At 38.8% G+C, this 24,067-nt stretch overlaps 4 protein-coding genes and 3 non-coding genes across 9 annotated transcripts in view; 3 read left to right on the top strand and 4 right to left on the bottom strand.

Moving 5' to 3' along the window:
• Positions 1-237: 237 nt before the first annotated feature.
• On the top strand, positions 238-11,109 carry chmp5a (charged multivesicular body protein 5a). Its single transcript, XM_026150004.2, has 8 exons — positions 238-447; positions 799-903; positions 993-1,039; positions 2,647-2,740; positions 3,004-3,075; positions 4,364-4,472; positions 10,192-10,307; positions 10,641-11,109. Exons 1-8 carry the CDS (start codon positions 379-381, stop codon positions 10,689-10,691), a joined length of 663 nt encoding a protein of 220 aa, XP_026005789.1. The 5' UTR covers positions 238-378; the 3' UTR covers positions 10,692-11,109.
• On the bottom strand, positions 5,884-5,976 carry trnar-ucu (transfer RNA arginine (anticodon UCU)). The gene is given in 2 exon segments: positions 5,884-5,920; positions 5,940-5,976. It is a non-coding gene; the product is annotated as a tRNA-Arg (tRNA).
• trnar-ucu (transfer RNA arginine (anticodon UCU)) lies at positions 6,472-6,563 on the bottom strand. Its single transcript is given in 2 exon segments — positions 6,472-6,507; positions 6,527-6,563. It is a non-coding gene; the product is annotated as a tRNA-Arg (tRNA).
• A 1,905-nt stretch (positions 11,110-13,014) lies between the features above and the next one.
• trnar-ucu (transfer RNA arginine (anticodon UCU)) lies at positions 13,015-13,106 on the bottom strand. Its single transcript is given in 2 exon segments — positions 13,015-13,050; positions 13,070-13,106. It is a non-coding gene; the product is annotated as a tRNA-Arg (tRNA).
• A 1,312-nt stretch (positions 13,107-14,418) lies between these two features.
• On the top strand, positions 14,419-17,249 carry bag1 (BCL2 associated athanogene 1). Its single transcript, XM_026149463.2, has 7 exons — positions 14,419-14,575; positions 15,198-15,326; positions 15,414-15,496; positions 15,579-15,692; positions 15,815-15,922; positions 16,019-16,081; positions 16,177-17,249. The coding sequence occupies exons 1-7, from the start codon at positions 14,539-14,541 to the stop codon at positions 16,264-16,266; spliced, it is 624 nt and encodes a 207-aa protein (XP_026005248.1). The 5' UTR covers positions 14,419-14,538; the 3' UTR covers positions 16,267-17,249.
• A 12-nt stretch (positions 17,250-17,261) lies between these two features.
• On the bottom strand, positions 17,262-19,749 carry myl12.2 (myosin, light chain 12, genome duplicate 2). Its single transcript, XM_026149464.2, has 4 exons — positions 19,498-19,749; positions 18,288-18,495; positions 17,954-18,115; positions 17,262-17,786 (listed from the first exon to the last, which is right to left on the bottom strand). Exons 2-4 carry the CDS (start codon positions 18,469-18,471, stop codon positions 17,614-17,616), a joined length of 519 nt encoding a protein of 172 aa, XP_026005249.1. The 5' UTR covers positions 18,472-18,495; positions 19,498-19,749; the 3' UTR covers positions 17,262-17,613.
• A 42-nt stretch (positions 19,750-19,791) lies between these two features.
• Positions 19,792-24,067, top strand: part of myom1a (myomesin 1a (skelemin)) — a 28,623-nt gene continuing 24,347 nt past the window's right edge. For 2 of the 3 annotated variants that reach the window (XM_026149456.2, XM_026149455.2), the window contains exon 1: positions 19,792-20,522. In XM_026149456.2, the coding sequence (XP_026005241.2) occupies positions 20,230-20,522 (293 nt within the window). In that variant the 5' untranslated portion in view covers positions 19,792-20,229. Of the gene's footprint in view, positions 20,523-21,987; positions 22,200-24,067 lie in introns of all 3 variants that reach the window. The other variant, XM_026149457.2, reaches the window with a different exon arrangement.

The raw sequence follows: 24,067 nt of genomic DNA, 5'->3' as shown, positions 1-24,067 counted from the left end.
TTTTTAGTCTTTGGGGATTATACATTAAAATCAATAAATAATAACATGCTCTTGAAAGAACCAGATTAAAAGATAAAATCTAAAATCTAAGTAAAACCTACATTTGTTGCCATTTTATTTGCAGTGGGGGAGTAACAAAGCCTGATGGTGGATGCAATCTGTGGGGACAAAAGGTTCTCCCTGGAAGCTGCAGTGCCTCTGCTCACCGCTAAGTGGCAATAGCGCGTCTAAAATCTCATTGGTCACAAGCGTTTGCACCAACCAATGGAAATATTTTGCGTCTGAACCGTTGCTTCCGGGTGTCTTCAATGAAAAAATCTCTTTGCATTTGATGCTTTTTGTGTTTTCTAAGGTAAGCTAAAGGCTGACGTTTAGAAAATGAACCGAATATTCGGACGAGGAAAACCCAAAGCGCCTCCTGCGAACCTGTCGGACTGTATCGGCACTGTGAGTACTGTCAGCCTGTGAGCTTTTGTTGTTTATGTCCATATTGTGCGACCTAACGGTAGCGGTGCATAGCTAGCATGGTTACAAAAGGCTTGTCAAAACAGCATCCGTGCCAACTAGCTCAGAGGCTACAGTTAGTCAGCACTTTGGGCTGGAATAAAAGACATTCAGTCCAGACTGTGAAGTAGGGATGTGTTTGTTAACCACAGCTCTCAATTATGTTCCAAGCTTTTACCTCTCTAATTTTTTTCTTCTAATGCACCCACATACAGGCATGGCGTTTTAGCACAGTGTTTTGTTTGCCAGGACGCTGGAAATCATTACCTCTAATTGATCTCTTCCTCGCTCCAGGTGGATGCGAGGGCTGAGTCCATTGAAAAGAAAATTGGCAGGCTAGATGCGGAACTCTTGAAGTACAAGGATCAGCTGAAAAAGATGAGAGATGGGCCCTCGAAGGTAGGACACATGATGTTAACTTTGGGTGTTTAAAAGGCTAGAAGACAAATACATCGATGTTATTTATTTATTTTTGCTTTCAATTGCAGAACATGGTGAAGCAGAAGGCAATGAGAGTCCTGAAGCAGAAGAGAATGTGAGTCCTTCACTGTGCAAACATCTGTATGCTTTATCTCAAAGATGTGAGCACGATAGCCTCTCTGATACATACACACACATAGATAGATAGATAGATAGATAGATAGATAGATAGATAGATAGATAGATAGATAGATAGATAGACATAGTGTGGATGTTGGCAAATAAGAGGAAAGTTTTAATATGTTAATATTTTGGAGATTAGGTTGAACAAAAAATTAAGCCTGTAAACTAAAATCATCTAAACAAAGGTTTATTTCACCATACGATTTAAGTGAATTGCAGGTACTGATTTGTGACAGAAAGATAACAGCAATAGTGAAAGGGAATGTTTATAAGATGGTTGTAAGACCCGCTATGATGTGTGGTTTGGAGATCGTGGCACAAGAGGTCAAGCTGGAGGTGGCAGAGTTAAAGATTTTGAGGGTTTGTATTGGAAGTAACCACAGGGACAGCTCAGGTTGAGCAGTTTGGAGGTGAAATTAAAGCGTCAAGGTTGCAATAGTTGAGTGATGTCCAAAGGAGGTCCAGTTGAATATATTGGACAAAGGATGTTGAATATGGAGCTTCCAGGAAGGAGTTAAACAGGATGACCACAGAGGAGGTTTATAGATTTAATGAAAGAGAACCTGCAAAGGGTTGGTGTGACAGAGTAGGGTGAGATAGAGGCAGATGATCCGCTAAAGGGAGCATCTGAAAGAAGAAGAAGCCGTTACAGGTAAAGACGAAAACATCAATGCATGAAGTGTTGAATCTGAAAGAAAACAAAACACGACTCTCCTCCTACCAGATCTGCCAACCCAAAGCATCGTGAGGAGGTAGTAAAAGTGAGTTCTTATATAAGGAGTGAGCAAGTGAACTAAATCAGGCAAATGTGGAGAGACAAATGAAGTCAACTATTTAAATGTCTCACACACGAATTATTGTGTCATATATCTATCGTAATAATAAAAACTGCTTTGTTTAGGGCTGTAACTGTTGATTATTAACATCATAGATGTCAAACCTAGGGCTAAATATTTTTGGCTCTCTAATTGGAGCTGTAAAATTTCATAACAGCTCACATGTCATATTAAACAATCAGGCTCACCGCCACAGTACCTCAGAGCAAACAAGCTTGCTAACACTGAATGCAACAAAGAGTGTAAGCAAGTTGAAGATCGTCATTCGATGAAACTAACAGAACCAAATTATCTCAAAAAGCAGCAGCTTATTTTAGTGGCAGCTTGGTCACATTGCTTCCATTAAGGCAGACTTGTTCCCAGTGGTGTTTCACTTGGCCAGTTTTGTCCTTTGTCACCAGTTTTGTTCATAACTTTCACAAACAAAATTTCTTGGTGCAGCTAAGAAGTCAAGGGTATTAGGTCCATCTGCAGATGCAATCTATCCTTTTTGCAGATGATGTGGTTCTGTTGTCTTTGTCAAGCGATGACCTCCAGTTCGCACTGGGGCAGTTTGCAGCCGACTGTCTCACCCTACTCTGTCGCACCAACCCTTTGCAGACGGCTGGGGTGTGAAAAGCTCTTGATTTTACGGTAACATAGGAGTGTAATAATGTATGTAAAGACTCAAATGTATTAAAGCATCTGTATTGTTTTTACATAGGTATGAAGGTCAAAGGGAGCAGCTGGCTCAACAATCCTTTAACATGGAGCAGGCAAACTACACGATCCAGACATTAAAGGACACCAAAACAACAGTAAGAGTCACACAGCATGACTCCAAGACTCCAACTTTTTAGTTGCTGTTAAGCACTTTTTTCCAAATCACAGCTTTCATACGTACCAAACATCTAGATTTCTGACATACTATATTGTATCGCTAAGCTTTTGATTTTGTCCATTCATTAAACAAATCTCATTAGAAAGTTCCCTGGTTGTGGTACTGGATGTGTTCAGATTGTCTGTACCTGATGAGAAAATGTTGTCAGCGACTAAATCCACATGTATTTTTTGTCCCCAGGTGGAGGCCATGAAGATTGGTGCCAAGGATATGAAAAAGGCTTACAAGGACGTCAGACTTGATCAGATTGATGTATGTTTGTCTAAACCAGAGCTTCCCAAAGTGTGGGACCCTGCAGAGCCATTGCAGGGGGGGTGCGGTATGAAAAGGGGAAAAAAAACAAAACGCTTGGACACTGCTAGCACGGGGCGCCCACACAAACGCAAAGCAAGACATGAAGCATAGCTGAATATGTTTCCAAACCAACTTCATTCTAAGCCAATGACTAAAAAATATGGTGAAGCATATCTTCCCTTTGGTTTCACCTGCACAAGTGCCGAGGTAGGTCTCCCTGCAGAATTGGTTTTCCCTTCGTCGGGAGCAGCGCTGGGCTGTTCAAATCACGGACAAACAGGATCCTACGTTCTTGATTTGAATATTATTACACAGGAAAAAAACAACTACACGTAAAATAATCACACCGTGACGCCTCTGCCTTTCTAAATGGAGGGACAGTAACTGTGTGTGTGTATGTAAGCGTGTAAAACCTGCAGATAGTCAGAAAAAGGCACACACCTTTGACGTTGCGTGACGAACTCTGCATTCCTTGTCCACACATAAACGCAAAAAAGGAGTTTTAAAAAATCTCAGTTTTCGGTGATTCGAAACGCCTTTTACGTGTGGACGAAACAGCTGCGCTTTCAAAAATGCCTGTGTAGGCGTGGACGTAGCGTTATTTTATTACTACCTGTCATTTATTCCAGATTACTTGTATTTGCTTAATTGTTTACTAAATGTTTGAGGTGTGAAATAAACCACAATGGAGCAAAATATGGGCGTGTGTGGTTGGAGGATGTGTGCGTGCGCGTGGGGGGGGGGGGGTGAACATTTTTCTTGTAAAACAAAGGGGGGCCTAGCAAAAAAGGTTTGGGAACCACTGGTCTAAACTATGAATGCAGTCATTAGCCAAAAATGGGGAGATACTTGAGGCCAGGAGAATTGCTTACTGCATGCAAAGCATCAATTGTAAGAAAAATCACCTCACATTACATCACATTTCTGCAACACTTACACTGTACTCTTATCAGCAGCCAGATTCAGCAATTTATCAGCTCTTACTGTATAATTAAACTTGCTCTGATTTCAGAACCCTGCAGTAACAAAATGAGTTAATAGTTTTGTTTAAATGAGTTCTAATCAACACACTTAATAGGTCTCATTTATTTTCAGTGCCCCCTGCTGTTATGTGATTCTCTCTTCCTATTTGTGCAGCAGTCGATTAAAAACTGATGAAATTAAAATTATGATTTTACATGCAAGATAAAAGTTAAAATCTCACAGTTGAGGCATTAAAAGTGAACACAAGTATTTGGACTTCCAGGATTTACAGGACCAGCTGGAGGACATGATGGATGAAGCCAATGAGGTACAAGAAGCCCTGAGCCGCAGCTATGGCACTCCAGACATCGATGAGGAGGATCTTGAAGCAGGTAAATGTACATTTTGTTGGCAGTTTTTCATTTAGGGTGCATTAAAGTGAACAGTCGCAGTGACCAGTGTTGGTCAAGTTACTTGAAAAAAGTAAGCAGTGACTAATTACTGATTACTTCCCCAAAAAGTAATCCTGTTACATTACTGATTACTTATTTTCAAAAGTAATTAATTAGTTACTTTTTAAAAACACAATTTACAACCTGAATAGGTAATAAAGCAATAGATCTTTCAGCCCAATTCTACTTTTTCTGCATAATACATTATATAAAACGTAATCAAATGGAAAAGTATCTTTTTAAAACTCGTTTTATTAGTTTTAATCTTTTAACTTTATGCATCAAGCAAAAATTAAATTATACGCACCATTCTCTGACTGGAAGAAATTTGTTTAACATTTAAACCTATTTTCTGCATATTCCAGCACATAAAATAAAATATTTTTTGTGTTTACACTCACTCTTTCAAATAAATCCAAGTGAAACAGCAGAAAATAAATAAAATCAAAGACTCAGCAGTCCTGTTGCTCTATTTTCACCTGTATAGCAGGTGGATGTTTGCCCTGGTGCAGGTGTGCCACAGCAGTTAGTGGAAGAATCCGCGAGTTTGTCTGTGAATTTTCCATTCCGTTGCAGCGTACTCGGTGCTTGCTCGGAAGTTTATGGGTTTTTTCGCTGTAAAAAGACGTTTTCTTCCCACGCAGTGAACGCTAATGTTTTTGTGACTTTTTACGGAATCAAACTCAAAGTAAGGTCAGTACTTCCACGCTTTAAACGCTGCACACTCATACTCTCTGTGTTACTAAAATCATGGTTTTAGTAACGCAGCGTGCTTACGGGAAAGTAACAGTAATCTAATTACCTTTTTTGCAATAGTAATCCCTTACTTTACTCGTTACTTGAAAAAAGTAATCGGATTACAGTAACGCGTTACTTGTAACGCCTTACTGCCCATCTCTGGTTGTGACACATAAATATGTCCAGTGACATATTTTGTGGGTGGAGCCATTGTGACCAGACATTTTTTTGTTTGGTTTTTGTGGAACAGACTGATGTATTACCTATAGCTAGAGCGACGAACTTCAAATATAGCCATGTAATGAAAATATAGCCGTTCCCTATGGTATCAGCATCCATCCAGAGACCATGCAAACTCCACACAGGAAGGCCAGCTGATTCAAACCCAGGACCCTCTTGCTGTGAGGCAATGATGTTAACCACCAAGACACGGTAAGCCCAGCCCAGCTGTTATAGGGCAAGAGGCAGGATCTATCCTGGATATGTTACCAGTTTATCACAGGACATTTGTGGTATAAGACAATGATGCTAACCACCCTGCCACTGCACTACACCACAGAGATGTCAACTCTTTAGATGCATCTGACTTCCATAGTGAGGAAAAGTTAAACTTTTGACTCTAGTGGGACTCGAACCCACAACCTTTGAATCACTCCTTAAGTGTATGCTTAGAAGTCCAATGCGCTATCCATTGCGCCACAGAGCAAGATGTGTGACCTTGTCCTGTGTCACTTGTTGACAAATTAGATTCCTCTATGACTTTGAAGCAGCTTCTGTGTTCAGAGTTTCCCTTGAATAAAGGAATAATGACGGAACAAAGTCTGGACTTTCTGGATCCATAATTGCCTCCTGTTTTCACACGTCCATTCAGGTTCTTCCACTTCTCTCTCACCAGTCTATCACAGAAATGCAATTAACCTTTCACACTAATTAACCTAACTTGCAGAATACCTGGATGCTCCAGGTAATCCCACAGTCATCTCTTATTTTTGGTTCTGGAGAGTGGAAATTCCCTCTTGGATGCTAAAGTCTCAGATTATGTGATGACATCACATCTGAGTGATTAGCTTCCATGGATAGTGGTGTCTATACAGATTTGTTATTTGAGACAGAAAATGTTCTTGTAGTTTCAGTATTAAGATGTACATGACTTTAACATTAAGAAAACACATGTAACTTCTACATTAAGAAGTCAAGGGTTAGACTCTGGTGGGACTCAAACCCACAACCTTTGAATCACTGCTGAAGTGCTTGCTTAGAAGTCCAATGTGCTATCCATTGCGCCACAGAGCCAGATATGGTTTCACCTGTTTTACTTTTTGTCAGATGTGATCTGACCATTTAAAAAAAGTGGTATGTTAAAATGTATGTTGAAGTGGCTCCTATGGACTGAGTTTCCCTTGAATAAAGGAAAATCTGGACTTTGAAGATCCATTGATTCCTCCATAGTTGTCAGCCATCCATCCAACTTCTTCTATTTATCTGATTCAGGGTCGCTGGGGGCACTGGTGCCTATCCCAGCTGTCATGGGGTGAGAGGCAGGTTCTACCCCTGGTCAGCAACAGGTCACCAATCTGTCACCCCATGTGCGACTTGGGACTGTGGTAGAACCCACGCTGACACAGGGAGCGCTCCTCACAGAAAGGCCACGGGCTGGAGTGGAATTCAGAGCCTTTTTACTATGAGATAACAATAGCAATCTTAACATGAACTACAGTAACCGATTTAAAAGCCCAACCTCAAGAAAAATGCTTCATGTAAACACACCAGTTGGAAGATTCTGAGAAATCCAGACAGTGGCATTTATTTCCATCAAACAAAACAGTTTCTTCTTCTACTATTTCTAGGAAGTTAGACAATTTGGTGCACGCCATTTCAAACATTTGATGTTTATGCACATCATGATCTATCTACCCAAGTTTGTATCAACAAACTATTTGGTTCGTTTTGATGCTTCAGTGCTTCTAATACGCTAATGAAATTAGAGATGGACCGATCCGATATTACGTATCGGTATCGGTCCAATACTGACCTAAATTACTGGATCGGATATCGGAGAAAAATAAAAAATGTAATCCGATCCATTAAATATCACGAAAGCACCTCACAAAACTTGCAACACGCCGTAACTCACCTCAGAACGTTAGCATGTCGGAGCAGTATGCATCACGTGATAGAGCGGCTGTGGCGTGCAGGACCTGTCGGTGGTCTGGATAGCATTTGGAGCTTCGCTAGCAACCCGGCATTTCATCTCCGACAAAGTTATCCCGAGAGAAGTAAAGCAAATGTGTAAGTCCATCTCTGAATGTTTGTAAAGCATTCCTGCGTTAAGCTTAACAAGCGATATATGGAGCGACTTCCTCCTCTTGCTGCTACTTCAATCATGAAACTGCTTAATGATCAGCTGATCGGCTTTTCTGTCGCGAGTCCGTGTCTCTTGTTTGTTTTTGGCCCACTTTGCACCAGAAAGAGCAAACCAGCGGTTGAACAACAGCAGCACGTTTAAGCTTGATCAGCTGCTGTTAGAATTTATTTAATATTACTTTCTACTCGAGGATCTTTTTCTACGTAGCTGACGCTGGTAACTGTGCAGGGGCGGATCTAGCAAAGTTTAGCCAGGGGGGCCGATAGGGCATTAACAGGGAAAAGGGGCACAAAGACATACTTTTCTTTCTTATTCTCATTTAAAATGTCGAGCTTTTAATAAATAATTATCTGACACCCAAAGTTTTAATTTGATGTAAAATGAATAGAAGTCAGTTACTGTATATAGTGACTATTAAGTCTAATATACCCTAGTAAGCTATAGTACTTTTTCCTTTGGGAAGGTACCATCTGTGCAGTCTGCAATTTTGTTGAAGAAAGATGTTGAATCTATTTAATATTTTAATATATTGAAAAAAATAATTGATTTCTGTGCATTTTTTTTCATACTGCATCAAATTAAGGTTGATTACGTCGATTAAGCATCATGAGGTGGAGCGTGAGGGGTGGTTCCCTATTTTTTATTTATTTATTTTTGTTGTTGCTGGGAGTTGGAACCCTATTAGTTAGGTTGCTTAATATTTATGCTAAGTACTCTTTAAAATACCAGAATAGGGAGGATGGTGTAGGTTTAAGTTTATTAGATTGATCAGTATTGCTGAACTATGAAATATTTTTTTTTGCATACAGGTATAACAGAATAGCTTTAGTGTAGTTGTTGTTTTAAACTTGAGTATGAACTTATACAAAATGCAGCAAGATATTAAAAAAAACAGTTTTGTTGATTAAAAAACACTATATCGGATTCATATCGGTATCGGCAGATATCCAAATTTATGATATCGGTATCGGTATCGGACATAAAAAAGTGGTATCGTGCCATCTCTAAATGAAATAGTAACTAATGTAATGTAAATATCTACTAAAAGTGTTGGCTTGTCAATGACACACCTTATATATTCAGACTCCTTATATTGGGCCTAAAAAGCCAATACTACTTTCTGATGATGCATGTAACTTCTACATTAAGAATTTAAACGTTCAACTCTGGTGGGACTCAAACCCACAACCTTTGAATCACTCCTGAAGTGCTTGTTTCGAAGTCCAATGCACGGTCCAGATGTGAAAGGTTGTACTGTGTCATATGTTCATAAATCTAATTCCTCTGTCAATTTGAAACAGCTCCTCCATAATTTTCCCTTATAAAAAAAAGAGGGAATATATTTTAGACTTTCTGGATTGTTGCTAGAACCTAGCCCAGCTGTGATAGGGGAAGACACAGGGTACACCTCGGATCTGTCACCAGTTTATCACAGAGATACAGTCAACCACATACAAGCACCCATGTAAACATGTACATGTAAACTGTCTTATCTCTTATTTGGTTTTTAAGCAACTGGAGAGTGGAAATCCCTTCTTGTATGCTAAAATCCCAGAGCTCAATGCTAAGTTATTAGCTTCCATGTATAGTGATGAGGACTTCTTATTTGAGTTAGAAGTTGCCTTGTAGTTCCGTTCTTAAGAATTACATAACTTTTACATTAAGAAGAGGTTAAAAGTGTTGACTTTGGTGGGACTCACACCCACAACCTTTGAATCACTCCTGAAGTGTATGCTTAGAAGTTCAATGCACTGCCCATTGCCAGGTGCGAGAAGATGCCCTGTGCCATTTTTTGTCAGTTGTGATCCATCCATTAAAAATGTGGTAAATAGTGACTAAAGTAATTTAAAAATCTACTAAAAGTGCTAGCTATTGCATAGACATGCCTTGTCTATGCCGACTTGTTATTTGAGGCTTAACCCAGTAACTAAAATGCCTTTTCGTTAGATGCATCTAACTTCTATAGTGAGGGAAAGTTAAAGATTCAACTCTGGTGGGACTTGAACCCACAACCTTTGAATCACTCCTTAAGTGTATTCTTAGAAGGCCAATGTGCGAGCCATTGTGCCACATGTGAATGGTTGTCCTGTGTCACTTGTTGTGAAATCTGACTCCTCTGTGAATCCGAGGAGCTTATGTGGACTGAGTTTCCCTTATATAAAGGAAAAAAGAGGAAACAAAGTCTGGACTTTCTGGATCCATGGGTTCCTCTATTGTCCCATTCATTCAACTCCTTCCACTTGAGGGTTGCTAGAACCTATCTAAAATGCCTTTTAGTTACATTCTGGGAAGGCAATATTTTATGATCCTGTATTTAGGCACATAAAATCTCTTTTTCAGGAGATACACTGGCACTGTTGTTTGAATTCTGTTTTATATCACACTCATTCTCTGCCTTCTTTGCCTCCTGGGGCTCTTTCTCAGATTTCAGCATCCACGATGTGGAGCTTCCAGGACAGCTTGGATCTCTTTTTATTGAAGCTAAGACCTCTTTGCTAGTGTGTAATTTGAGCAATGATCTGGAGTATTACAGTGACAGTACCACTGTGGTTTCAGAGCTGGATGCACTGGGTGATGAGCTGCTGCTGGATGATGACACCTCTTACCTGGATGAGGCCTCAGCTGCCCCGTCTATCCCTGAGGGAATCCCCAGTGACAGCAAGACAAATAAGGTGACAGTCTACAGAGCTCAGTTTTCATGACATGAAGGGCAGGGTTGTGGAAAATACATGAAAGTAAAATAAAAAGTAATCACAAAGAATTTTTCCTACTTCAAAATGGACCTTTGGGGTGTGACTGTGTATGTAAGCAAACTATTAAACCTGCCACGAATTCTGGTGCCAGTTTCTAATCCTGTGTATGTGTTTGGTAGATTAACTATAATGTGCAAAACTAAGTTTTTTCCAGTCCACTCTATTGTTTAAACACAAACCTGCTAAGTGAGTAACACTTGAAATGTAAGTGTTTTGCTCGTGGCTGATGTTTTTTTCTTCTTTTGTGTTCAGGATGGTGTGCTCGTGGATGAGTTCGGCCTCCCTCAGATTCCTGCCACATAAACAAGAAGCAAATAAAAACAGCTGCACTCGAACTGAAAACACTTTTATATGTAGAGTAACATTTATACATGCAAAACCATTTGATGTGAGAACACTACAATTTGGAGGCTGTTCTGGTTTCAGGTTGTGTATTGTTACTTCTACCGTGCTGGCATGTGGCCTTGTAACATACTAAACCTTTTTTTTTTAACATAATTCCCTTCATCTTCTCTTTCTTTCATCATCAACAGCTTGTCTGTGTCGTTCATTAGTGTTCCTTAGTGTTTATTTATTTCTGTTTGTTATTAATTTTGTGTGATTTTTAGTCACTAAGATCATGTCTGCATTCTCAAAAGTGGAGGTTATTCACACTTGGGCTGTTTAAAATATCTGCAGGGTTATTTGAAACATGCAAAATAAAAATGTTTGTTTTAAATCAGCTGTGAGTTCTTAATTTATGGCGTATTTGTTCATCCTCCTCTATCTTGTTTTTAGCTCTTAAGTAGACATTGCTAGTACCACGTTGCCGTCAGCCTGTTTTAATTCTCCATGGCATAGATTCAACAAGGTGCTGGAAACATTCCTCAAAGATGTGGTTCATCCATGATGTGAGTCTCCTGCTCCACCACATCTGGAGTCCATTTGAGTACAGCGAACTTGCTGTCATGTTCAGGAAACTAGTTTGAGATGATTTGTGAGAAACAGCTATCAAAGGATGGATGCTTTTCTGTGGGTGTGGTCATAAGGGGATGGATTTGGTCAGCAACAATACTCAGGTAGGCTGAGGTGTTTAAACGATAAGTGTGTCAAGAAAATATCTTGTTATCCTGTTCTTAGGTGACATGGAATGGTACCAGGTGTGGTGTTCTGTTACTGTAACCCATCTGCTTCAGGCTTGAGAGCTCTTGGCCATACCTGGATGGCAAGAAGTGGACCTTTCATTTTTTCTGTTGCTATGCTATGATCAGTGTAGCCATTCTCCTCTGACCTCTGGCATCACTGAGTAATTTCCACCTGGAGAATTGTTGCTCACTGGATGTTTTCTCTTTTTTGAACCATTCTCTATAAACCCTGATGGTTGTGTGGAGAAATCCCAGTGAATCAACAGTTTCTGAAATACTCATACTAGCCCGTCTGGCAGCAACAACATACCACATTCAAATTTACTTAAGTAGGGCCATACCAGTGAAACGCCCCTTTCTCTCGGTATAAAGTAGTTTAAGTGCACTACTTAAACTTCTCTGAGATATCTCAGTATAAGAAGTGCAGTTTAAACAATGCGTCTTGTTTTTCTCTCCATGATAAAGAAAATCTGCTGTACATAATGAAGCAAATGTGTCAGCACAACTCTTTGGGCTTAAATTGTAAAAAGAAAAAGAAAAATCTAATTATGGGAAATGTTCTGCCCAAACTGTCATGTAAATAGAAATTACAGTTAAAGGTCCAAAATGTATTTATGTTTCCAATTGTGTTTCAGATTGAAGTCTTTTTTTTTAGATTGAGGCCATTTTTCGCATTACTGCCATTTGATTGGCTGACTACATATTTGCATTCACAAACAATGGCCTAATATACCTAATATATACCACATAAGTGACCAGTGGATGTTTGTATTATTGGGTCTATCTTACAATATAAAGCGCCTTGAGGCGACTGTTGTTTGGGTTTAGTGATGCGTAAATAAAACTAAATCGACTTGAATTGTAAATATCTTATATAGTTACTTTAAACCTCAGCACTTCAAGCAAATCCCTAAAAGTGCCTTACAAAGGATTTTCACCCTGGTACAAATAATCTTTTACTCACAGTTAACAAGTAACTGTTCTTCACTTATAAGGACATCATTGAAGTGATTTGGAAACACCCTGGTATTACCAGCAATCGAGTTACAAATGTGCTCTGTGGGACACGAACCTACAACCTTTGTTAGCGCTGATACAGAAACTACATTTGCGAAACAGCTAAACATATCACGACTCTGCGTTATTTTATCTGTTTTGTGTTGTTTAACATCATGAATTCAGACCTATTTTGGCCATGTAAAAAATCATTATAGACTTGTAATGTTATAATTGTTGCAATGTCTGCTCCCCCACTGGCCACGTCTGTCATCACGTTTTTTAATCTCAATGACACTTTTGTTTTTAGCCCTTGATCCTCAGATGTGGTAGACTGGAATGAGATAATGTGAAAGACACGAAAGCACCGATGAGCTCGGGCACATAACCAAAGACATATTCAGGAACATCATGTAAGCATGATATCAGCAATTAACGAGTAACCGTGACTTAGACTAGTAACGGTATTGAGAGGATTCGGAGGACAGATGGTCAGGTTAAAAATGCGACTCTGGTGGGACTCGAACCCACAACCTTTGAATCACCTCTCAAGAGCTTGACTAGAAGTCCAATGCGCTATCCATTGCGCCACAGAGCCGGTTGGGAGAGCCCCCTTGGCGCAACATGACCTGACATGTTATACATACAGACATCAATTATACAGACTTTAAAAAGCTTTACTGTAGGAAAACTCTACACACTTAAGCTAAATGTATTTTCCTCTGTCAGCAGAGTTTCATCGAAGAGTTTCAAGTTGCGCTGTAGACTTCGGCTCGCGTTTTATCACTTTTGTGTGCAGCTGTTGTGTTTGTATTTGCTGTTCCGCTTTTTTAAACAAGTAAATAAATAAAAAGTCAAATAATTTAAATAATAAATTCAATATTAAATAAGTAAAATTGCATTTAAAAAAGTGAAAGAAAAGAAAAAAAGGGGGTACTTCCGGTGTTCAAGCTGAACTGGTGGTCGTGCTGATCGGTGAAGAACCACAAAAGTAGTAGGTCCAGATATGTCTAGTCGTAGATTCGTCACATACATTGACACCTCTTGTTGTAAAAGGTTTGAATGACCAAAGTTTTGTAAGGTCGCTCATCCAAGTGACTTCTTCAGTCCCAACTGACTTTAGGTTTCCCCAATCTTATAAACAGTACATTTGCATAATGACTGAAACTAGCACCACTGAAGGAACAATGGGCTAGGAGGTCAGTTAATTGATCATTAATATGTAAATTCTCATGACCATTGATCAACCTAAAGTCAGCTGAGACTAAAGTAGTCACTTGGATGAGTGACGAAACGGCTCTCCTACTGAAAAGCTTTTGGGGATTTACCTACCTGGATGACTGAGCATGCATCAAGATATTCTCATTGTTGTATCTACTCTGTGTGGTAAAATATAATTAATCCAATTAATTTCTGATGCACTCTTGGCCATATTTCTCTTGAAAAAGACATTTAGGAGTCTCAATTACACTTTATTCCAGCATAAATAATAATATGTAAAAGTGACTTACAGCTTCTTTGTTGTGACAGGAATGTTCTTTCAGGCTCAAAATTACTTGATACCATTGATGAGAGACGTGTTTGAGATATGTCTCTCATGAATGGATTATAGGCCAACAATTTAAATATCAGAAATCATTTTTTAGCAGATAATCTTGCCTTGGTCACCTGAGAGAGGGTGTAGGATATTGAAAGACCCCAAATCCCTGATGACCCCGGGCAGATCCCCAAAGATGTATTTAGAACAGCAATGTGCGTGTGTATCTGCATGAACTGGTGATTTTATTTATTTGTTGTTAATTAACTTATTACATATAAATTATTTTTGGTAAGCCACATTTTTAATCCAGTCAAACATTACACACACTGGTAGCCCTGGGCTATTTTTCGTGGATTCTCTGCGAGAGGAACATATGGAATAACACCACTTAACGCGATCACCAGTTAAACTGTAACACCGGAAGTAGTTAGCAATAAGCAACAGTTAGCTTTGCGTTTGATGTTGTGATTAAAGGTCGCCGGGAAGCAAAATGTCGGAGCAAACGATAACTATGACAGTCGCATACGGTAATAAGATTTCGGCTTTAAACTACACCTTAATCACCACAAAATATAAGTAAAAATTGGGTTTCGTTGTGGCTAAAGCTAGCTAGAAACGGCTCAGCTTCTGTAGCTCTTCTCCACAGACTGTGTGGTTATGTTACTTGAATCCCGCTGGTTATGTGTTGTTCTTCAATAACAAATTAAATATATAAACTACTGTAAATATCAGCATTTATTAAACACGTTTATGAAGAATTGTGTAGCTGTTGTAATTAGTTTCGTTTGAAGACACTTTACAGCACATTTGGGAAACAGGAGGGCTGCTGAGAGAAATTGTATTGTTGCCAATCGCTTGTTAAATGTTTTGTAATTATTTTTCCTCACACGATAGTGAAACAAAATTTTGTAACCCATCGTTAAAAACTGAACCAAACGTGCGCGATAGTTTCCGAGATATGCCGCATGTTCTGTAATTGGATGGGTGCAAATACTTTTAAAGACTTTTTTTATTATTGTTTTTTTTAATCCTGGTAGGTGACATTTACTTTCTGAATAACACCGATAGAAGACAAAAGGGTGACAATGATAACTCCCAATCCTTAATAGCTTGAGAGCTGTGTAATATTTATTTATTTTCCTATTTCAGGATCCTCTAAGCACAGCATCACGCTAACAGGACATGAGGATGGAAAAGGACCCACTGTTAAAGACCTGTCAGATGCTCTCGCTCAAGCCACCGGAGTCCCACCTGCCTCTCAGAAACTTATCTTTAAAGGTAGACTTTTAGTCTTCCTTTTTTTACACACTCAAATGAGGCCTAATGTAAAATATCAGGTTTTAAAGTTGTCTTTTTTAATTTTAGGGAAGTCACTGAAAGACATGGAAGAGAGCCTTTCCAGCTATGGAATAAAAGAAGGCTGCAAACTCATGATGATTGGAAAGAGGGTAAAGCACATTTATACATGTGCTACATCTCTGGTGCCTGAATATGTGCATTTGCAAAACACTGATGATAATCTCTAAACAGAACAGCCCAGAGGAAGAAGCTGAACTGAGGAAACTCAAAGACATTGAGAAATGTGTGGAGCAGATGGCCAAGAAGCTGGAGAAGGTAGACGGGGAGTTGACTGGACTGAAAAATGTAAGCAATCATAGGTCTTTTTGTTTTTTGATAATATATAGGAAAATAAATAAATATTACACAGCTCTCTTTTGTCCCATCTTCTAATGTATTATTGTCACCCCTATCCTATCCTATCACAGGGCTTTCTCGCCAAAGATCTCCAGGCAGAGGCCTTGGGTAAACTAGACCACAGAGTAAAAATAGCAGCTGAGCAGTTCATGAAGATCTTGGAGGAGATAGATGCTATGGTAATGCTATTTTAAGCGTAAGCATCTGTTTTGAGTGTCTGCTTTAATCGTGTGTGTCATGTATAGCAAACCATCAAATTGCTCCTCTTTTAACAGAGTGTTCCAGAAAATTTCAATGACTGCAGAATGAAGAAAAAAGGACTAATAAAAACAGTGCAGGTTAGTGTTTGTTTTTCCCTCTGACAAAACAATCATGCTTTATTTGAAAACTATTGAGAATCAAAATAAGTCTGATCTTTACCATATGTCCACAGGATTTCCTCGCCCAGTGCGACAAAATCGAGGCTTGTATATCAGACCATCTATCAAAGATCCAGTCAAAAAACCTGGCTTTGGCAGAATAGTGCAGTCTCTTTAGTCACTTATTCTATACATTGCTCTGTGAGCAATGGCAAAGTGTGCAGAAAGCTTCACGTGTGAAGCAGATCCTGGTTTATTTATTGCTGGTGTGAAGCAAATGATCAAGTGGAAAGAAGGATGCTGGTTATCAGGAACGATGTTGGATACGTAACACAAGCAAATCCTCTTGGTTCAAGACAGATGCAAAGTGCCGACTGAGAAACTTTGACCATGAACTTGCAGGAAATGGATCACATGCCATTTTAATTAGCTAAAAGAGCTGTCAATGCCAAATATCTTAAAATGTCCCGTTTGTTGCCCTGTATGTCTAAAACATAATGAGTTTTGTTCCTCATTGTGCACAAGCTGCAGTGAATGATTTATGATCAGAAATATATAGACACTGTTTAATTGGGGAAGTTCCAAAAAGCAATATCCACTCAGGATAGTGGATTGTTCCCATTGGGCCACAAGAGGCTTATTATGTTGTGGGATAAACATTTATTGCCCTTATGGGTCTGAATGGGTCACTGTTCCCTGGCTTTTACCTGCCATGCTGTCTTTTGAGAACAAGCAATCAACTAGCGACCTTGTACAAGGCGTACCCTGCCTCCCACCCCCCATGACCATGAATTGTGAAAAGTGGTTAAGAAAACTGATGAGTGGATTTTCCAATATGAGTCTGGCACTTGTGAGACTGGCAAATTTTCTTCATCATATGTGATAAGCAAAATTTATTTGGGTTTTAAACTGATTGGCCCAGAGCAATAACAGCAAAATTACAAGTAAAAAAAGAAAAGGTTAGTACTGCAGGAGTGTCCATATATCGCAATCGCATGTACTATATTCAACATCAAGAATCCTAAGAAATCAAGCACCTAAATCCAGTGGCTGATCCTGAGTGTTCATGTATCTTTGAATCTTGTGCTAAGACTGATGCATCACATCGAATTCTTTGGTTTTAAAATAAAACTTTAAAAAAAATAAAGAGCACTGGTGATTCTTCTCAGAATACATTTTAATCTCCACGCTTATTCTATAAAATACAGCTGATTCATTTGCAATAACAGACATCTGGTGTCAGTTTATTTCCAGCTTTATCCGTGGGGGTCTTTTTATACATCTCCACTAGCTTATAGAGACCCCCTAGTAGTGTTATGACAGATGTGCAAACAAGCTTTCAAAGTAGGATTGGTTGGAGGGACCCAGAGGTCCAAAAAGCAGCTTAAACAAATGAGCTTCAGTAAAGTAGACCACAGTAAAGCTTTGTCATGAGCCAAATTACAGAACATAGCTTTCCTAACTTGAATGGAAACTCATTAAACATAGACATGGAGTAAAGAATGAACCCACTAGTCATCCTTATCCTTTGCACCGTGTTTCAGAATACGTGTGAATGCTACATAGTTGAAATTTCCTTTTTTATCAATGGGCGCCTCGCGGAAGAGCTCGTCCACTTCTTCATCTGTAAACCTGTCACCCATAGTGGTGAGCAGCTCCCGCAGGCACTCCTCCTGAATCACACCTGTGTGAAGAAACAGTTTCACTCTTGCAGGTGCTTCCTGATGTTAGCACTGAGCAGATATCTTCAAATTAAGCACTTACTACAAAACAATGTCTCTACATGCCAGAGTCTGAGACAAATTCACATAAAAAGATGCGAAACTTAAACAGTTGAACACATCAGCTCACCTGTGCCCTCCTCGTCGAAACAGGCGAAAGCGTTACGGATCACTTCCTCTGGATCTGTGCCGTTCAGCTTCTCTCCGAACATCGTCAGGAACATGGTGAAGTTGATTGGGCCAGGTGCTTCATTCATCATGGCCTCCAGGTACTCATCTGTGGGGTTCTTACCTGGGAAAAAGCTCAAGGTCAGAGTGACTCTAACCTGCTAACCACATTTAATGGTTTGTTTTTAGAAAAAGATTGAAATCTTTTAACTTCTGAATACGAGCCCCAAATAATGCAGTTTTAACTCCATAAGACGTTATCACTAACTAAATATGTGTAAATAAATCAAGTTTACCTAATGAGGCCAGCATGTCATGAAGGTCTTCTTTGTCGATGAAGCCGTCCCTGTTTTGATCGATCATGTTGAAAGCCTCTTTGAACTCCTGGATTTGAGACTGATCAAACATGGCAAACACATTGGAGGTGGCACGCTGAGGACGCTTTTTGGTGTTCTTTCCCTTGGCCCTTTTGCTTGACATGTTGGCAGGTTGTTAGTCCCTCTCCTGTAATACAGGAGCATGAAAGTTGTCAGCTTGGATCAAGCAACACGTTCAAATGAAAGATTCATTCACATTTTTTTCTTATCTTGACTTCATTACTGACGCTCTCCATCTGGTGAAAGTTCCTTGGTTACACTGGCTATTAAGTGTCTTTAGATTATTTACTGTGCAAGCTATGAACTGGAAGGTTAATGTAGGTGAGTTCAGGCAATGCATTTAATACTAATGAAAACTTATTAACATGGTTACAAGATGTTGGTAATTCAATTTAAAGTCAATTTGGTTGACACTACTATCACATTGTCATATAGCCTCCTAATTTGCCTTTTTTTAAAAAGCAGCTAAATATTATACACTCAGTGGCCACTTTGTTAGGTACAACTTTACATTAACACAAGTACGTAGTCAACAAGAACATCATGTGCCACCAACTCAGTGCAGTCTCTTAACAAAGCAGACTTGGTTAGGAATGTCAAATATAGTTCCTTATTCAATTTATGCCTTGAAGATTTAAACGAATTATGACAAAAGGGGGTCCAATCCAGTAATGGGTGAACCTAACTAAAGAGTCTGACGAGTTTAGCTCAGTCTATGATCACTTACAACGGATATATGCACTCGGTACTTGTTTTGTGATACGAAAGCACTTAAGTTGTCATTTGTTTACTGGATATTTATGTTATTAGATCAATATAATTTCAAATTATGCTCACCTGTCACGCAATAACATAACAATAACGCAAATATAGGTATTGACATGTTGTTTACATCACTCATATTTGAGCTGTAGCACACACGCACTACATAGCGCAATGCAGGAATCACACAAAATGCGAAGAAAACCCCTTAATTATTTGCCAGCTTTGCCAGCTAGCCCCTTGCTGACCTAAATAACTGACTGACCAGGCTAGCCTTAGCGAGCTAGCAGAGATTTATTCACAAGAAAAAAACCAGTCCTTAGTCCTCAAACTCTGCAGCTTCATAAACATAAAATAAATCGCCTACCTTAGAAAAAACGTATAATTTCTAGGCCCAAAAAGCTGCACACACAGCTACCACAGCATCCACAAGCTGATGAAGAGGAACATCAATGTTTTATTTCCTCTTGCCTAAACTGACCAATGAGAGTGAAGTTGGAAGAAACCAACAGTCTGGAATATTCCACGCCTTGGGTTTGTTTACGTCCCTCTCCTCTTCTTGTTTTGGATGAAATGACCTACGTACTGCTTGTGGTAATAATAAATCCATGATTTATACACTGATACGATTATAAGTACAGCCTTAATTGAATCATGTTTTTTATTTGTCCGGACGACTAATAATGTAGTCAACATATGTCACCACTAGGTGGCAGCAATTACTTGCATGTCCAAGACGTTTGTTTGAATTAGCCAAAATGGTTAATGAGTCTTTGTTTTCAATATTTAATAAGGAAGTTGAACCACTAAATTTTTTTTTGCGCAGCGGAATAATAACGGATCGATTTCAAACAAATAAGCTAAACTATAATCTAAGGGAAAGTGAAGTTTAAAACTTAACAGCATTGGTGTTAAATTTGGTCGGTGGATGATATGATTGTACTAGGTTAGCAGGTTTTTGTTTTTTAAGACTGAGAACCCGTCCTCTATTGTATTTTCTTTTATTAGTGGCATTTTTTCTTCTTCTTTTTTCGGTTTGTGGTGCAGTTCATATGCCTTTTATTACAGTGAACTGGGTGAAACCACTGGAGTCCTGCATATGCCCCTGAAGTACAGTACACAGCGGAGGGCCAGGCCAAAAAGAAGCTCCTCAGCTCAGCTGGCCTGTCTCATGGTCTCATGGTCTAAATTTAAAGCTGCCCCAGCCTTAAAAGGTCCTGACGGTGTCTTGCGCATTCTGCCGAGTGGCAGCATTATTTTTGTTCTGTGGACTGCCGCCCTGTCCACTGCCCCTCACCCTGCTGCTTTGCCTGGATCTCAACTTGCTTTAGCTACTTCTGGATTAACACACATTTTCTCTTATTTTCAGCGATTGTGGATTTTTAATTTGTGGTGAGTGAGTGTGCATATTTTCTTAAATAAGCGGAAGTACTTATGTGCTCTGGTTATCATTTAAAACCATGACTCCATAAGGCCCTAGGCCGGCTTCCACTGTATGATTATGATTATTTATTTTTTACTTAGTTTGTTTATAAATGTGTTTTAATTAATCAGTTTTATTACATACCCTACTAACAGGGTTTTGTTCATTTTGAGAACTAGTGCTCTGGTATATTAGCCTGCATGTGTCATTGTAGTGAAGTGTCATCCTAATCTTCCAATTAACACCAGCCTTACCTTACAAAACTTTACGTTTTTATGACCTGGCCTTGTTAAAATGTTTTTAATGCATTCTGTGCCTTCATGGCTTACAGTCCAGTTCAGTGTGTAACTCTGGATGGCTTAGTCTGCTTGTAGTAGATGTTGCTCAAGCACATAAAAAGGAGAAAATAGTTTTGTGTAATTTGGGAGAAACTGCAGATCATATAGTTACTGTTGCCTGCCTCCCAGCTGGAGCTGCTCTTCTTTTTAACCTGAGCCATATCTAAAATAACTTAAGTGGCCTCACATGGGGAAAGGTCAGCTGGATGATATTATTATTATTATTATTATTATTATTAGACAAAATATCAATATTTCATTCATTCCAATCTGCTTTATGTTGTCTTACAATAAACATAAAACCTTTGAAGTTGGACTTTTATTTTGAAGAAACAACCATCTAGGCTTTAGGAATTTGCCATTGTCACAATATTCTGACATTTTATAACTCGGATATATGAATAACTAAATAACCCTCAATTAAGCAAGTACTGAACATAGATATTTGGTAGCTTAATTACACAAAACCTGCAAAATCAGTAAGTATATTTTAACTTGTTCTTGCCATCTGTCCACGCTTGGTGTCCAGTTCATCACAAAACATTTAAAAAGCCCACTGCAGGAAATGATCTGACTGTAAATTTACATATTATTGTTCAAGACTTCCTTCCGTCTTCTTCCTCCCTCCACCCTAAGCGGTCACGACAGATGGCTTTTAACAGGTTTCTTCCTGTTAAAAGGGAGTTTTCCTTTCCCACTGTCGCCAAAGCACTTGGTCAAAGGGGTAATATGATTGTTGGGGTTTTCTTTGTTGTAGGGTCTTCACTTTGCCTTGAAGCAACTGTTGCTGTGATTTCACAGTACGTGAATAAAGTTGAATTAAATTGAATTGAAAAATCATCAAAACCACCAGTTTATCACCTGCTGCTTCATTTAACACAAAAGTAGATCTTAACCAGAGCTAACACATAAGCTGCTTGCCCAAAACAAACAAACAAAAAATCACAATAACAAGTTTAAAAACATATTTTTAACAAGCAACCAATTCTCTTATCCCTTAATCCCTGCTCCTACTACCTTATTACCGGCCTCTGCACTAGACTAACCTCCAGTAGAGAAACCAGTCTTTAATAATAACAGTCAGATTGATTCACAGAGCGGGTAAAGTAAAGGACAGTCATTATAAGTTGGCGGAGTGGCCGTCAGGATGTCAGCATCATTACAAGTGACGCAGAAGCTGCAGCATCAGCATCAACATCAACATGAGGAGAAGCAGCAGCAGCATCTCTATGAGAGCAGCTATTACCTGAGCAGCAAGTCGTCTGTTAGCAAGCAGTCATTCTCAACTTTCAAGACCACCAGGCATCGGTAAGAGGATTAGAGTGAAGGGGTTGCAGAGTCCAAGGTTGTAACCTGCCACTCCTAGTACTTCAGAAATGATGAATGTTCCCCTTCAAATATTCAGCATTGTGCTTGTGGTCTGAAGTGGGTTTAGCAGCAGGAAGGAGAGTGCGTGCATACCAAAAAGGGTTTTCATCGAGAGCAGGTGCTTTTTTATGCTATAATTTATTAATTGGTTTTCTTTTTTACGGTAATAGATTTTTAAAAAAGAAAATATAGCACTTTTTAATGTTAACATACTGTTGTAGCATGGCCTTTAAAGTTTTAAAGTGTATTAAATGGTAAATCATGAGGGTGACAACGTATTTTCCTTCCAGCTCTTTCTCTACATACGGTAGGTTTAATCAGGAATTAGACATTTAATCTGAAGGAAAAAATGTTTTGTAATAGTTGTTCAAATAGGAAAAAGCTGAAGAAGTGTGTAAGTACAAGTACAAGAAAGCAATAGGGTTCAGGGTCTGGAGTCTTGGCGTAATAGCATGGGGACCATTACACATGGCTGCCAGGTAAACAGAAGGATAGATGTAAAACAACAGCCACTCTCCCTTGTTTTTTTATAGCTCAGATTTGTGAACTGACTTTTATTTTAAATCTCATCTCTAAGTGTCAAAGCAGACATGTCAATATCGAACCTCCTAAATTGTCCAGTTATATGAGAGTAATCCACTTATAAAGTCTATATCTTAAAGTAATGTTTCTAAGTTCATATCCAAAGGCTTTTTCTCATGTGTTTGTGTTTATACATGAGTTTTGTTGCTATAACATCTATTTAAGGAGGCAGGTGCATAGGAGAGGGACAAACTGATCCAATGTTTGAAACAGACTCCCACACACTATCTAACTTGGACAAACTATTTATTTGTGATGCTTTGGCGCTAGACTTTCATGAGGCATTTTGCCAGCAAATAAATGTACTTTTGCAAGTTAAACATTGTGGGAGAATGTTTGCAATGTTGGATCAGACTGTAATGTTTAAATAAAATAATTTCCACTGTGTTAGAGCTGATATATTGACATACTTTTATCTATTAACCCACTGAAGTAATACAGAAAAACAGTGAATGCAACAATACAACAACAGCATTAGAATACAACAACATTGCTAAGACGTTTATTTCTTCAATGAAATAATTTCTTTTCTTCTGTTCATTTGTTTTCTGTTCTGTTAAATTGCACATTATTGTTATTAGGCCACAAGCTGAATAAAATATGCAATTTAAGGATTTCAATTTGATCAAAAAGGTTAATAATGGCAAAAGGTTTACAGCCTTACCTTGACATCTTTAAAACTACACATTAGTGAATATTGTAAGGAATTTAAATAAAGCCTGACTGATTTATTGACAGGTCGATACTATTGGACAATGATAACTGTCTGCTGCTCTGTCAGCATCACCATTTATAATGACTGACAAATAAACATTTAAAAAAGGGAAAGAAGATTGGAGAAACACCCTTCAGCCATATTTGAGTGTTGATGTTGCAGTGTTTCTCCACCAGAGGGCACTCTGTAACTTCTGTTAAGGCAAGTCTTTCAAATCCCTTAAACACAACCAGCCTACGTAAATAACTTTACACCTATCAAATACTGGAAAATCTGCATATGTTTCATGTGTCTGAAAAAAAAGAATTAGCCAATGTATCGGTATTCCTCCTAATTAGAAATATCAGTCAGGTTCTATTTTTAAGCCAGTGATTTTTCTTGGGCTTGTTTTTGTTTATCTTTTGTCTCTGAAATTTATGAACATGCACCTTCCCGTACCAACATGCAGTATGGTTAGCATTTCTTTGTCATTTAAGCTGTGGTGCTCAGTGTACATGCTGGAGCTGGGATA

Source organism: Astatotilapia calliptera, chromosome 18, assembly GCF_964374335.1.
Source record: "Astatotilapia calliptera chromosome 18, fAstCal68.1, whole genome shotgun sequence".
Lineage (NCBI taxonomy): Eukaryota > Metazoa > Chordata > Actinopteri > Cichliformes > Cichlidae > Astatotilapia > Astatotilapia calliptera.
This window is presented reverse-complemented; position numbering and strand designations above follow the sequence as displayed.

Coding starts and splice junctions, on each gene's coding strand:
- chmp5a (XM_026150004.2), top strand. CDS start 379: ATGAACCGAATATTCGGACGAGGAAAACCCAAAGCGCCTCCTGCGAAC. Junction 448..798: donor TGTCGGACTGTATCGGCACT/GTGAGTACTGTC, acceptor TCCTCGCTCCAG/GTGGATGCGAGGGCTGAGTC. Junction 3,076..4,363: donor TCAGACTTGATCAGATTGAT/GTATGTTTGTCT, acceptor TTGGACTTCCAG/GATTTACAGGACCAGCTGGA.
- bag1 (XM_026149463.2), top strand. CDS start 14,539: ATGTCGGAGCAAACGATAACTATGACAGTCGCATACG. Junction 14,576..15,197: donor AACTATGACAGTCGCATACG/GTAATAAGATTT, acceptor TTCCTATTTCAG/GATCCTCTAAGCACAGCATC. Junction 15,497..15,578: donor TCATGATGATTGGAAAGAGG/GTAAAGCACATT, acceptor ATCTCTAAACAG/AACAGCCCAGAGGAAGAAGC.
- myl12.2 (XM_026149464.2), bottom strand. CDS start 18,471: ATGTCAAGCAAAAGGGCCAAGGGAAAGAACACCAAAAAGCGTCCTCAG. Junction 18,116..18,287: donor TGACATGCTGGCCTCATTAG/GTAAACTTGATT, acceptor GCTTTTTCCCAG/GTAAGAACCCCACAGATGAG. Junction 17,787..17,953: donor TTTCGACGAGGAGGGCACAG/GTGAGCTGATGT, acceptor TTCTTCACACAG/GTGTGATTCAGGAGGAGTGC.